The sequence below is a fragment of the Abramis brama genome (assembly GCF_963993115.1).
Source record: "Abramis brama genome assembly, chromosome: 5".
NCBI lineage: Eukaryota > Metazoa > Chordata > Actinopteri > Cypriniformes > Leuciscidae > Abramis > Abramis brama.
Window position 1 is genome coordinate 50,046,654 of NC_139967.1, and position 14,566 is coordinate 50,061,219.

Below are 14,566 nucleotides of genomic sequence, written 5' to 3' on the forward strand. Positions count from 1 at the left end.
TAACCCCGCCCACCTTCTGACGCAGCGCGCGTCACTCAGCTCGCTCTGCTACTGCGGTTATCTCTGTGTGTATTTTAGGCAACGAAATATGTTATAAAACACCATACTAACTCTTTTTGTTTTCATTTAAAGAAATCTTAAACATTATAGCCACACAAATGTGGTTCAGCCAACGCGTATTGATTATATTCACTGCACATAACGTTTGCCTATTTATAAAAAAACAAAATATAAAACACAAACCTGCCTCTTTTCGTTTTAAATATAATATAAAAATATTAAACATTTTAATATGGTCCAGGCAATATGTGCATTTGTACTAAACAACAGATGTTGCAGTAACATTACAGATCATCTTCGTTGTATTAAAATTTAAAATGACAAAACTCAACCCAGTCTCTTTTTGTTAAATTTCAGTTTTATCAATATTAGCTATTATAAAAGTATAAGTAAAAGGTACAAGAAGCTATACAAATAAAGCAAACAATTCAGTCAAACATACAAAGTCAGCGCTCGATCTAGTCTAACCATACAACGGTAAAGTTAAATAGCTTATAAAGTTATGAAACTTCCCCTCAGCCAAAACGATTGCCCAGGGAACAAATTATAGATTCACGAGACCAAAAATCACCCGTTAGATATAGACAAGACGAATTATATCTCATGTTTAACCACTACAGAGACGCCAGAGTCAGCGGCAAACGCCAGAACGACTAGCCGAGGAAAGGCTGCTCCAGGCGGGGTACATGAACGCCGAGCGCCCGGTCATCGCTGGATCTCACAACCTGGATAAAATTTTCATAAATTCTTAAATAAACCACAGATTTGAGCTTTAAACAACTACATTCTCACCTGAAAAACTCTTAAAACTACATTTCATGATACAGAAACAGTAGTATTATATTTCAACTGTGTTAAAAAATGGCGCTTCTTATGTTGTCATTCTCCTTGACGCAGCCTAACCTGTCAATCAAGCTGTCAATCAAAGTTAACCACACCCTTATTTGTCATACATTTTATATCTAAATACGATCTAAACTAACGAGTTAGAAAAAAATTCACCCCCCTCACAGCTGTCAGGCACTCGGAACCTATCGAAAAATACAATAAAAGTCCATGGGACCAACCTGTAAAAACATGAATTTATGCTGTGAAAACGGACATTTTAACATGGAGTCTGTAGACATTTGCTCCCTTTTGGGACCTGCCTCTAGCGGATTTTCGATGTATTGCAGTTTTTCGCACTTCCGGGTAGGCTTCATTTTTCAGATCAGAATGTTGCCGCTTGGGTCTTAAAGCATATTAAAAACACCACATAGACACATAAACAACATTACAAGCTGGATTTTGAAGCTTGACCACAGGAGGGCTTTAATATAAAGACACACCAGTAAGTTCCCATTGACTCACTGACGATATCACCCAAAATGTGTTCAGCTGCTATTGAACCGAACAACTATCTAACTGTTCAACTGATTTACTTTGGTAAAAGCAGCACGTGACTTTCCATCAACGGCCGCCTATGTTATAACCCGAGGTAATAATTCTATAATTTGATTAAATCCATGGGATATGTGACCTATTAAAGGCTAATCAGAGATAAATGATTGAAAAGCAGAGAGGACGTGTTTAATGTGACAATTGTGTCATTACCCTGTGACTCTGCGGATTAATCACTTCAGCACTCATTATTCCCTGGATTCAAGCTCCCGCAAGTTACATATGAACACTGCAGAACATGTCATGCATTCAAGAACATTCTCTCATCATTTCCTATTTATTGTCATCTGCAGAACTTTAAAGGAGTGCTATAATGCCCTTTTCACAAGATGTAAAATAAGTCTCTGATGTCCCCAGAGTGTGTGTGAAGTTTTAGCTCAAAATACCCCACAGATATTTATTTATAGCATGTTAAAATGGTCTCTTTTTGAGGGTGAGCAGAAACGCGCTGTTTTCGTGTGTGTCCCTTTAAATGCAAATGAGCTGCTGCTCCCGGCACAGAGGGCGGAGCTTCAAGAGCTTGTATGTGTGTGTTGTGTATGTGTGTGTTGGTTAGTGTGTGTTGGTTAACTGAATGGTTAGTTATGGATTGATGTAGCTTATGTGTAGTTATCTTCTAGACATTGATTAGCATATTCTGTCATGATAATCTATAAATCGTGTTCCGGGGGCGGGGTTTATGTAAATTTTAGGGTTAGATGTCACTAACCCGTGAAGAAGCTCATTGTAGTTCCTAACAGCCGTTTGTTGTAGTCCTTAAAAAGCGATTTCTGTAAAAGCAAATATCTCCTTTTGCTTTGAACTTTGAGTGTTGTAACTTTGCAGATGTTGTTTATGCTCAAACAGCAACATTACACACTAACTAAAGTGAAATCATAATCAACCACCCCTTTAAAACAAAATATGGTTGTCACATGCTTCTGTGCAACAAAAGTCTTCTTGTCCTCCACAATCATCAGCCACTTTGATGTCATGGTTGTTCAGATCCCTGGAGACACACTGGGAGTGTTCGGCATGAACAGCAGAGGGCCGAGGACCGAGCCCTGGGGGACGCCAGTGTCCGATCTGAGAGAGCAGGAGCTTTGAACGTGGATCCTAAAACACTGTTGTTGTTTGGCTGGTATATTAATGACATGCCAGCCTCCTTCGCTATTTTCATGGTGAGTAACAAGATAAAAAACACTATAAAAGAGCAAATTAAAATCCCATGTGGTTCTAGAGCATCCCAGCGATTGCTGAAATTAAAGATGCCTAACAACTGTTGACCCCCGGCTAAAACTGTAGATTTTGATCATTTTTTATCTGGTGAAAGAAATACATAAATAAAGAAGAAAGGCAAAATATTACATGTCATGGATGTATATTTACTGAGTAATCCAATATTTTGTAGAGGGGGGTCAAAAATAAAATATTTACCTGAGATTTGTAGCCAATTTATTAATTTTAATTTAGAAAGATGTCAGCATCATTATTTTATTTTTACACAAAGATTGGTAGATCTATTAGTGAAATCTGTTGACTTTAGCTATATTTGTATCATTATATGAACTTCTTGTTTTTGCTTTTTTTTGCCTCAAGTTTGCATGCCTAACTCAAGTAGTATAAGTATCTTAATATCTTAAATATACCTTAATATCACTTTAGATTACCATTTCTTTTGCTTTCTTCATTTTAAAGGCCCTCGATGGTTTAATCCCAGAGATATGGAGATCTTAATGCGGCTCCATGTGTTAATTGGTCAATTGTACACATTTTCGGTTGTCAAAAAACAAATGTGGGTCACTCTGCACACAGCTGAGAGTTTCTTTCTTTTAAGAGGAATATCTAAAGAACAAATAATGTTGAAACTAGAAATGTATCTCACGTTTTTCTATCAACAAAATTGCATAGAATACACCAGTCTGAGGCCATATTCTTTTTCCAAAGTTTGCATGCCTGTCTCTCAAAAAGTATTAAATATATCTTAATATGATTTTAGATTCTCATTCTTAATAAACTTTTCTTTTGATATCTTCATTTTAAAGGCCCTATATGGTTCAATCACATAGATATTGGGATCCCAATGCAACTTTATTTTCAAATAGTTTAATTTTACCCATTTTCAATGATCAAAAACCAAATGTAGTTAACTTTTCAAATAGCGGATCCTTATTGTGTTTAAAGAGGAATGTCTGAAGAACAAATAATACTGAAACTAGAGATGTATCTGAGTGCCAACAAAACAACTTTGCATTGTTGTGAAAGCCTCCTTTTGGAAACTTTATTTTTAAAGAGTGACGTTTCAGAAAGCTCTAAAATGAATGTTCTTGTTTTAATCCACATCTGCCTTTCACCTGTCTCACACCGTATGCCTGATCACGGGCGCTAATGACGCACATCCCTGCGACTGGACAGCGTAGTGACCGGTCCACTGACCTAATCAGGCCACATCATTAACATTTAGATAGATAGGCTCCTTGATTGTAGCTAACAGGTAATAATGTGATAATATCACGCAGCAAAGAGAGCAAAGGGGTATAAAAAGAGTCTCCTCACACCGTACAAATGAACATCGTTGCTCAGAAGCTGAATCTCTTCACTACAGCTGTCCATCTCAGCCTCGCTAAAGTAAGTACTGCAACTTTATTTACAGCGTTCACTGCAAATTTACTAGATGAGTAAAATGACTTAAGATATTAAGAAATTTAAGTGAGTTGATGCTTAAAAAAAGCTAAATTATCTGCCAGTGGGGTAATACAAATAATCTTGTTTCTGTTTGAATTAAGATTATTTTTCTTACCCCATTGGCAGATAATTTTGCTTTTTTTAAGCATCAACTCACTTCATTTTGATTTATTTACCCAGAAAACAAGACTTAACATCTTATGTCATTTTACTACTTTAGTAAATGCATCTTGATTCAAGAAATGTTTGATATTTGGACTGGAAACAAGACAAAAATACTAAGTACACTGTAAAAACAAATTACATCCCCAAGACAAAAATTTCAAGTGACCGATAACATCTAAATTTTTCAATTAGTTTGACGTATTATTTCTCATTGAGCCAATGTTAACAGACTATTGCAACAAGAATTTCACTTGGGCCAATTGAAAAATGTAGATGTTTCGGTCACTTGAAATTTTTGATTTGGGAGGGTTAGAAATTTTTTACAGTGTAAGAAAAGCATTTTTTGCTTTTAGAGAGTGTTGTGCTGTGTTATAATGGAGTTTCTGCACAGATATGTCTGGAGGTCTGCTGTCGGTGGTTTGTCTGCTGTGTCTGATGTCCATTTGCTCGGCCTGTTACATCTCTAACTGCCCCATCGGAGGCAAGCGAGCCGTACAGGATTGGCCGTCTCGACAGGTGTGTTTATCCGCTTCCTTGAGATCCCAGACAGCAACATAGTGTCGGCCCAGATCCGGGGTCCAGATGTGGGCCGGATCTGGGCCGACAATTTGAGCCCTATTTTAACGATCTAAGCACATGGTCCGAATCCACTTTTGCTAGTTTTGCTAGTTTGCACTGGTCTAAAAGGGTCGTCTCTATTCTCTTAATGAGTAATGGGTGTGTTTTGTCTCTATTCTCTTAATGAGTAATGGGTGTGTTTTGTCTCTATTCTCTTAATGAGTAATGGGTGTGTTTTGTCTCTATTCTCTTAATGAGTAATGGGTGTGTTTTGGGCGTAACGTGCAATAAACCAATCAGAGTCTCGTCTCCCATTCCCTTTAAAAGCCAGTTGCGCTCGTGACATGGCGGATTCGCTATTTGCATGGAGGAATTTGCAAGCGGAAAAACTGAATGTGTCTCTAGTGAGGAAACGGATCTGCTCGTGCTCGAGGTTAAAGCAGTGTGTGTGTGTGTGTGTGTGTGAGGTTAAAGCGAGACCATCTACGGGACAAGCCAGATTCCACCATATCTTTATGTACACAATATTAATCTTTTACATTGTAATCCTTTTATTTTTAATATTTGGCATGCTTGTGTGCTGCTGCGCATCCCTGTGTGTGTAATAAGCAGAGTGTGTGTAATAATAAGCAGAGTGTGTGCGTTGTAGACCCGCCTATAGGCGCACATTGCTAAAGCGCTCTTTAAATAACGAAAAGAAATACTGCGCCATTGACTTTAGAGCAGATCTCAGTTGGTCAACGCTCGAACACCTGAACACACACTCGTTCTCAGACCAGCAGCTCATGGACCACAGATGGGCGCAAATGCATTTGCTAATTAAAGAACGTGGCGCAGGACTGAAAATGAAAACTGCGTCGGGCTGAAACTAGCCAAACACACTTGGCCTTTGTGTCTGTCTGTGCTTGAACGATGAAGACATTACTGAGACGTGTCCTCCTGGTTCTCTGTAGTGCATGTCATGCGGTCCTGGCGATCGCGGCCGGTGTTTCGGTCCCAGTATCTGCTGTGGTGAAGGGATCGGCTGTCTGGTTGGCTCGCCAGAAACCCTTCGCTGTCTGGAGGAGGACTCTCTGCCGACTCCCTGCGACGCGGCTGGGAAAGCGTGCGGTTATGAAGGGCGCTGCGCCGCTCCTGGGGTCTGTTGTGACTCAGGTTAGTTTGACCTGTTTCATATATTCACCCTCATGGGATTTTCTTTTTCCTGAAGATGCTACAAAAACTTTCTGACTTTGCATACTCAGACAGCAACAGTCTCGGCCCAGATCCGGCCCACATCTGGACCGTGAGGAATCCATGCGTACCCGATGTGGGCCAGATCTGGGCCGACACTGTATTGCTGTCTGGCCGTATACCCACCAGAGAATCACTTTCCTTGACAATATTTTACCAATCACGTTGCATTGCTTTTTATCAGCTCATGCCATACTGATGAACAAATCACTGTTTTGATGTAATCGGTCAAAAGGTCGCGGTTGCGATTCAGTTTGATTGATTCGGGCAGTTCACCCTCGCACTGAATCATTTGCAAGGTTTTCACACACCAAAAAAAGTGGTGGATACTTTATAACAGTGTTTCTCAACTCAGACCTAAATTCAAAAATAAATTCACTTCAACTCAAAAAAAGTGAGGCGCATGAGCTCAGATGAATGAGGCCTTCGATCAGTCAGCTCCAAAAAGAGATGAAAAAATTGTGCTGATTGACAGTTGACAAAAAGTTTGAGCCCAATATTTAGTTATAATATAGCATATCCCAGACAGCAACATAGTGTCGGCCCAGATCCGGCCCACATCTGGTACACATGGATTCCTCACAGCCCGGATGTGGGCCGGATCTGGGCCGGTGTCGTGTTAGCGGCCACTAAGTTAATAACTAATGATCTTTGCAACGGAAGTGAATCAATCAAAACTAACTTTATCTGGACAATAACTTTATTCTAGATCTGCTGTAAAGCCTAAACAATCTCTGTTACTGTAATCTCCTGTTATCACTGTAAAGCTGCTGTGAAACTCTATATTGTTAAAGCGCTGTATAAATGAAGGAGACTTGACATGCAGAAATTACTTTTAGCATCCCATCCTTTACTGGGTTACGAACAGGTTCCAAGGTGCAAGTGTTGAAATTTTTAAAAACGTTATCATCTCCTCGTAAACTTCAAAAACGCGAACATGTGTAATACGTGTTTAGTCTATAGGTATGCGCGTTTGAATATATAGTGTGCAGGCGTGTAGTCTTTCTCTACATATTGACCTCACCGAATTACTTGTCTGGCCTTAAAAATTCATAATACAGATTTTGTGTGTGTGTGAATCAGAGGGCTGCAGTGTGGATCAGTCGTGTGTGGATGGAGACGGTGACGGTACGGCTTCAACTAGCCAAGATCTACTGATGAAGCTCCTGCACGTGTCAAGCCACGCCCACCCCTACAGACTCCACCAATGAAACGCTCACAGAGGCGTGACATCATCTCAGGAGGAGCCTGCCCACCAACCAACCAACCAACCATCATCGACCTTTTGTAAACCAACTTTGTATAGCCGCTAGATATTTGTATGGCTAATACATAGCAGCAGATATTAGTAGAACTGTATTGGTGATGGCTTGACTGTACGTTTGTGCAGCTATTAAACTATTAAAACTATTTTTTGTTCTAGTGCATTTCATCACGGCCACAGAATCTGAGTTCATAAAGATGCAAATCTGTACATAGGCATCATCTTGTAGTTTTATCATTGGTAGAATATAAAATGAGTAATATATTACAATACAAGCATTTCAGTCTGATAAAATTTATTTGAAACGAGCCCAATTCCGTGGGAAAGCCTGTGTTGATGCCACGGCAACGGCCGGCTGAGAATCATTATTAATTCATTAAAAAATCATTATCATAAATCATCAATTCACAAAGAAGATGGAAAACGCCAATAAAAACAAGAAATGCGACCCAGAATCATGGTGGTGGAAAGAGTAAAAGCATTAACTAATGACTCTCGTTTAAACTAACTCCAGTGTTCATCACAAGTGTGTGTATGAGTTCATGTTGAGTTCATGTTGAGTTCGTCTTGAACACCATCATAACCAAAGTCCAAATGTTCAGCTACACTAAAACATTTATACTGCAATAAAGCCTTCTCAAGTTAAACACTCACCTTCATTATCACACACACACACACACACACACACACACACACACACACACACACACACACGTGTTAGGTTTTTGTGTTTTATGAGGACTATACATATTGAGAGTTATAAGCTATTCCTCATGGGGACCCAAAAAAATGTCCCCACAATGTTAAAACTGTCAGGATTTACTATCCTTGTGGGGACATTTGACACACACACACACACACACACACACACACACACACACACACACACACACACACACACACACACACACAGTAAATAGTATACCCTGGTGTTAAATTACCACCGCTCGGTGTTTATATGGGAACCACCAGCAGGGTGTTAAAAGTTAATGAGATAATTAAGTGATTAATTGAGTGATGGTTGTTCGATTATTGAAGACACCCGATGATAACAAGCAGAATCACTGAAGAAAAGAGAAACACAAGAACTACAACTGACTCCCAGACACAGCCTTAGATGAAATCAGCTGAAAAGACATGAAATCTCTTACAAACCAGTTTGACCTTATTTCTGTCAATCATCTACAGAAGTTCTTTTTGAGAATGAACAGTTTTAGATATTGCTAATATTTGGTCACCATTATGACGATCAGTGTTTACTCTTTATTTTTTGTTGTTAGTGGTTGTCTTTGAAACAGTGTTCACCAAAACACATCATTTGTTGCAAAGGAAACCATAAACAAAGATGATCAGGTGATATATATTTCATCATCATAAAGTAAAGTGTTTCATAAAAGTCATCACTGACCACAAGCGGTTACTTGTTATTAATCGATTTTTACCTCTTTTTTTTTTCACAGATCAAACATTCTGATTTTTAATTTCTAAATACACTGCGAGAAAAAATGAAGAGACACACACACACACACTAACATCCAGAATCAGCTGATGAGTTTCAACAATGGTGACATGCTTCATGCTGCAATGCATGCTGGGAGACATTCATTTTATAATATGGTGGCTCCCAGCATGCATTACTGCTTGAAGCATGTCACCATTGTTGAGATTCATATGCTAATTCTTGATGTCTGTGAATGTCTAAAATAATTTCCCCCACAATGTATTTTAAAAATCACAGTTTAGACTGTATGATCTGTGGCATGAAATTATTGTTGGTGAAAATAATCTATTAATAACAAATAACCATTTTTGGTCAGTGATGAGATTAGTGAATCATTCTACTTCATGATGGTTAAATCTATATCACCTGATCATCTTTGTTTCTGGCTTCCTTTGTAACAAATGATGTGCTTTGGTAAACACTGTTACAAAGACCACAAACTAGCATAAAAAAATCCAAGAGTCAAACTGACCAACTAAATGAACCACTGATCACCATAATGACGATTTTACAAAACCTATTAAATCCAATAAAACATCAACATCTACACCTCTTAATTTTCAATAACTAGTTGTTAATAAGTGAGGCTGGTAATGCTGTTTGAGGAGATGTTTAATCCTCCTCTGCTGAGATCTTCACAGATTTAATGCTGTCTTTTATCTTCAGTTGATTTCATCTAAGGCTGTGTCTGGGAGTCAGTTGTAGTTCTTGTGTTTCTCTTTTCTTCAGTGATTCTGCTTGTTATCATCGGGTGTCTTCAATGCTCAATCATCACTCAATTAATCACTTAATTATCTCATTAACTCTAACACTGCTCAGTGTTACTTTTAACACCCGGCTGGTGGTTCCCATATAAACACTGAGCGGTGGTAATTTAACACCAGGGATTTTACTACACACACACACACACACACACACACACACACACACACACACACACACACAATCCTTTCTAAGAAGGTATTCAAAGTGAGATTCTGTTTATTCAGAACAATTAAAAATCACTTTTTTTCAGCGACAGACTGAAGTTTGATCTCTTTTCAAAGATGACACTTGGCAGATTATTGCTGAAGTGAAAACAGTTTTAAAAAGTGAAATTAAAAAAGTAACAGAATTAATGTGAATTGTTATGAAAACTACAAAAATTGTATATGAAATATATACTTTCAAAATCAGATTTTACTCTAAAACTGCAAGAAAATCAAAGTTATAAATCTAATCAAGTTGTGTTCCAAATTTGAGGTTGATATCTCAATAAATGATCTTTCAGTGAGATGTTGTTCGGCTGCAGTACCAAACGCTTCCACTAGAGGAAATCCCTCTCATTTCTGACCGCGAGGAGCACAAGTGTGAATATTGTTTTCAGGACCATTAAACCTGTTCGAATCATGTCCATGATTTTTTTGTGTTCACACAGAAAGTGCCAAAACCTTAACCAAGATTCAATAAAAATAAAAAAAAAGTAAAATTTTCCAGTCAAAAATGAGCGGAGATCAGCAGAACCCGGGTCTGATGCTGCAGTGTGTGCTCTTCATGCCAGGCTCTGGTCTCTGCGTTCTCTCGCGGAGCCGATGGACTCGATGTGGCGTCTCAGTCTCGACTCCCAGTCGTCCGATCGCTCCAGAACTTCGTAACGCGACTCCAGCGTCTCTAACGCTAGCACTGCTTCAGGGAGGTCAAGGGTCAAACCGGCCCGATGCACGGCCTCCTGAAACTTGGCTGGTGATGCGGTCGCTATGCAACATCTGAATACAAAGAGCTTAATTACACTGTGAATGAATGAACCTGTGTAATGCTTGATAAAGTAGTGTTATAACACTGCCGTTTTTGTTCAGACTTATTATCCCTCATCCTTCCCTCGTGCACTTTGTAACATATATTTTTTGTCCAGAAAGCTAATTTTATTTAATTTTGATATTTTAAAAAAAAATGTGGGAGATTTTTATTTATTTAATTTACCTTTAAATTACTAGATTTGATCAATAAATAATAAATAAATAGTAATTGAAGCACATTCCTCACATTCTTTCAACTTAAATTTAAAATAACTCACAATTTCATGCATAAACCTTTTAATTCAGCTCTAAATATCTTACATTGGGGGTCTTTGCAGACCTCTTGTGGAAAATAAATAATATATCATGATATTTCTTGCCACTAGATGGCCTTATAGCTCTATATGGAGCAAATGAGCTGTTTCGCTGGGTCCTAAAGTCAGTCCTAAAGTGTGTGTGTGTGTGTGTGTGTGTGTGTGACCTGTGTTCTCCCGGTGTGACGGGACAGTGATAGTGTCTCCACACGCCCACAGCGGTATGAGGACAGAGGAGATAGTGATTGTCCTGCCAGCATCTCCTCATGGTCTCCAGGATCCCGTCATCAGACACCGACCCCGACGACATCACTTCACACAACTACAGCATCAACAACATCAACAACAACACTTCACACAACTACAGCATCAACGACAGTGAGCATATTATCACGCGGCTCTAGAGATACGATCAACATCATGATTTTCTGCTGGAAATGATGTGCATCGAGAAACAAAGCTTGAACTGATTTGATCCGAATAACGACACTATTCTTTTTACAGCTGCTTTTTTCAAAGTTATGAATAATAGTTCTTCCTGTAACGCTAATAAATATTTGTTCAAAGTTATCTGGTCATTAATAATGTTCTCAGAGCGTTTTATTTCTGAAATGTTTCAGTTGGACGTTCATCAAACGTTTTTTAAATGTTACTTGTTTCAGAACGTTCAGAGAACATTACGTTCTATAATGTTTGAAGAATGACACAATGTTTCCTTAACATTCACATAACCAAGAATTTTTTTTTTTACAACATTTAAAAAATGTGATGTTTTGCACATACATAACTTTATGAGAATGTTAGCAAAACGTTCTTATAATATTTTTGTTCGCTGGGTTTGCAGCAGAATTTGTAAGTGTGAAATTTGCACCAGAGACTGTTATTCTCCTGTGAGAGATGCTCACCTGCTGATGGAGCGACGCTGGGAGAGAGAGTCTGTGCGTCTCCTGAAACTCCTCCATCAAACTCTTCACCATCACACCATCTCTACCAGACAGCAGCCAGAACACACGCTCCATGTTATACGGGTCCTGTGAACACACACACACACACACTCTTCACCATCACACCATCTCTACCAGACAGCAGCCAGAACACACGCTCCATGTTATACGGGTCCTGTGAACACACACACACACACACACACACTCTTCACCATCACACCATCTCTACCAGACAGCAGCCAGAACACACGCTCCATGTTATACGGGTCCTGTGAACACACACACACACACACACACACACACACACTCTTCACCATCACACCATCTCTACCAGACAGCAGCCAGAACACACGCTCCATGTTATACGGGTCCTGTGAACACACACACACACACACACACACACACACACACACTCTTCACCATCACACCATCTCTACCAGACAGCAGCCAGAACACACGCTCCATGTTATACGGGTCCTGTGAACACACACACACACACACTCTTCACCATCACACCATCTCTTACCAGACAGCAGCCAGAACACACGCTCCATGTTATACGGGTCCTGTGAACACACACACACACACACACACACACACACACACACACACACTCTTCACTATCACACCATCTCTACCAGACAGCAGCCAGAACACACGCTCCATGTTATACGGGTCCTGTGAACACACACACACACACACACACACACACACACTCTTCACTATCACACCATCTCTACCAGACAGCAGCCAGAACACACGCTCCATGTTATACGGGTCCTGTGAACACACACACACACACACACACACACACTCTTCACCATCACACCATCTCTACCAGACAGCAGCCAGAACACACGCTCCATGTTATACGGGTCCTGTGAACACACACACACACACACACACACTCTTCACCATCACACCATCTCTACCAGACAGCAGCCAGAACACACGCTCCATGTTATACGGGTCCTGTGAACACACACACACACACACACACACACACACACACACACACACACACACACTCTTCACCATCACACCATCTCTACCAGACAGCAGCCAGAACACACGCTCCATGTTATACGGGTCCTGTGAACACACACACACACACACACACACACACACTCTTCACTATCACACCATCTCTACCAGACAGCAGCCAGAACACACGCTCCATGTTATACGGGTCCTGTGAACACACACACACACACACTCTTCACCATCACACCATCTCTACCAGACAGCAGCCAGAACACACGCTCCATGTTATACGGGTCCTGTGAACACACACACACACACACACACACTCTTCACTATCACACCATCTCTACCAGACAGCAGCCAGAACACACGCTCCATGTTATACGGGTCCTGTGAACACACACACACACACACACACACACACACACACTCTTCACTATCACACCATCTCTACCAGACAGCAGCCAGAACACACGCTCCATGTTATACGGGTTCTGTGAACACACACACACACACACACACACTCTTCACCATCACACCATCTGTACCAGACAGCAGCCAGAACACACGCTCCATGTTATACGGGTCCTGTGAACACACACACACACACACACACACACGCAAACTCACACACTCACACTAGAGTTGCACGATTAATCGCAATTTCCATGTAATCGCACTTAAACTGTTTTGGCTCATTGTGATTATGAAATCGCGAAGGCTGTGATTGTGTGTGATGTGCAGCTTGTCAGTGACGTACGGCTCAGTAAACGCTGCTCACTCTGAAAGCACTGAGTTTGAGTCGCTTATAACGTGAATTTGAAAAAGCAACACGTGTCAAACATCTTTCCAAACATGAGAAGCATTTATGAACCTCTTGTCCAACAAAAGACTGCATTTCAATCAATCAATTTAAGCGTTTCAATCCTCTGTTTATTCAGATACAGATAGTGTGATGCCCGATAGTGATTTACTGGAATGATGTGTTATTGTACTTCTGCGGGGGGTGTGTGTGTGTGTGTGTGTGTGTGTTCACAGAACCCGTATAACATGGAGCGTGTGTTCTGGCTGCTGTCTGGTAGAGATGGTGTGATAGTGAAGAGTGTGTGTGTGTGTGTGTGTGTGTTCACAGGACCCGTATAACATGGAGCGTGTGTTCTGGCTGCTGTCTGGTAGAGATGGTGTGATAGTGAAGAGTGTGTGTGTGTGTGTGTGTGTGTGTGTTCACAGGACCCGTATAACATGGAGCGTGTGTTCTGGCTGCTGTCTGGTAGAGATGGTGTGATGGTGAAGAGTGTGTGTGTGTGTGTGTGTGTGTGTGTTCACAGGACCCGTATAACATGGAGCGTGTGTTCTGGCTGCTGTCTGGTAGAGATGGTGTGATAGTGAAGAGTGTGTGTGTGTGTGTGTGTGTGTGTTCACAGGACCCGTATAACATGGAGCGTGTGTTCTGGCTGCTGTCTGGTAGAGATGGTGTGATGGTGAAGAGTGTGTGTGTGTGTGTGTGTGTGTTCACAGGACCCGTATAACATGGAGCGTGTGTTCTGGCTGCTGTCTGGTAGAGATGGTGTGATAGTGAAGAGTGTGTGTGTGTGTGTGTGTGTGTGTGTGTTCACAGGACCCGTATAACATGGAGCGTGTGTTCTGGCTGCTGTCTGGTAGAG

At 40.5% G+C, this 14,566-nt stretch overlaps 2 protein-coding genes across 2 annotated transcripts in view; one reads left to right on the plus strand and one right to left on the minus strand.

Annotated features, from left to right (window-relative positions):
- Positions 1 to 4,052: 4,052 nt before the first annotated feature.
- On the plus strand, positions 4,053 to 7,530 carry oxt (oxytocin). The gene is made up of 4 exons (XM_084115948.1): positions 4,053 to 4,107; positions 4,721 to 4,845; positions 5,841 to 6,042; positions 7,204 to 7,530. Exons 2-4 carry the CDS (start codon positions 4,723 to 4,725, stop codon positions 7,329 to 7,331), a joined length of 453 nt encoding a protein of 150 aa, XP_083972074.1. The 5' UTR covers positions 4,053 to 4,107; positions 4,721 to 4,722; the 3' UTR covers positions 7,332 to 7,530.
- A 2,316-nt stretch (positions 7,531 to 9,846) lies between these two features.
- thnsl2 (threonine synthase-like 2) overlaps positions 9,847 to 14,566 on the minus strand; it is a 16,509-nt gene continuing 11,789 nt past the window's right edge. The window contains exons 7-9 of the mRNA XM_084114856.1: positions 11,880 to 12,005; positions 11,142 to 11,296; positions 9,847 to 10,630 (exon numbers count right to left, since the gene is read on the minus strand). Of these exons, the coding sequence (XP_083970982.1) occupies positions 10,417 to 10,630; positions 11,142 to 11,296; positions 11,880 to 12,005 (495 nt within the window). The 3' untranslated portion in view covers positions 9,847 to 10,416. The remainder of the gene's footprint in view (positions 10,631 to 11,141; positions 11,297 to 11,879; positions 12,006 to 14,566) is intronic.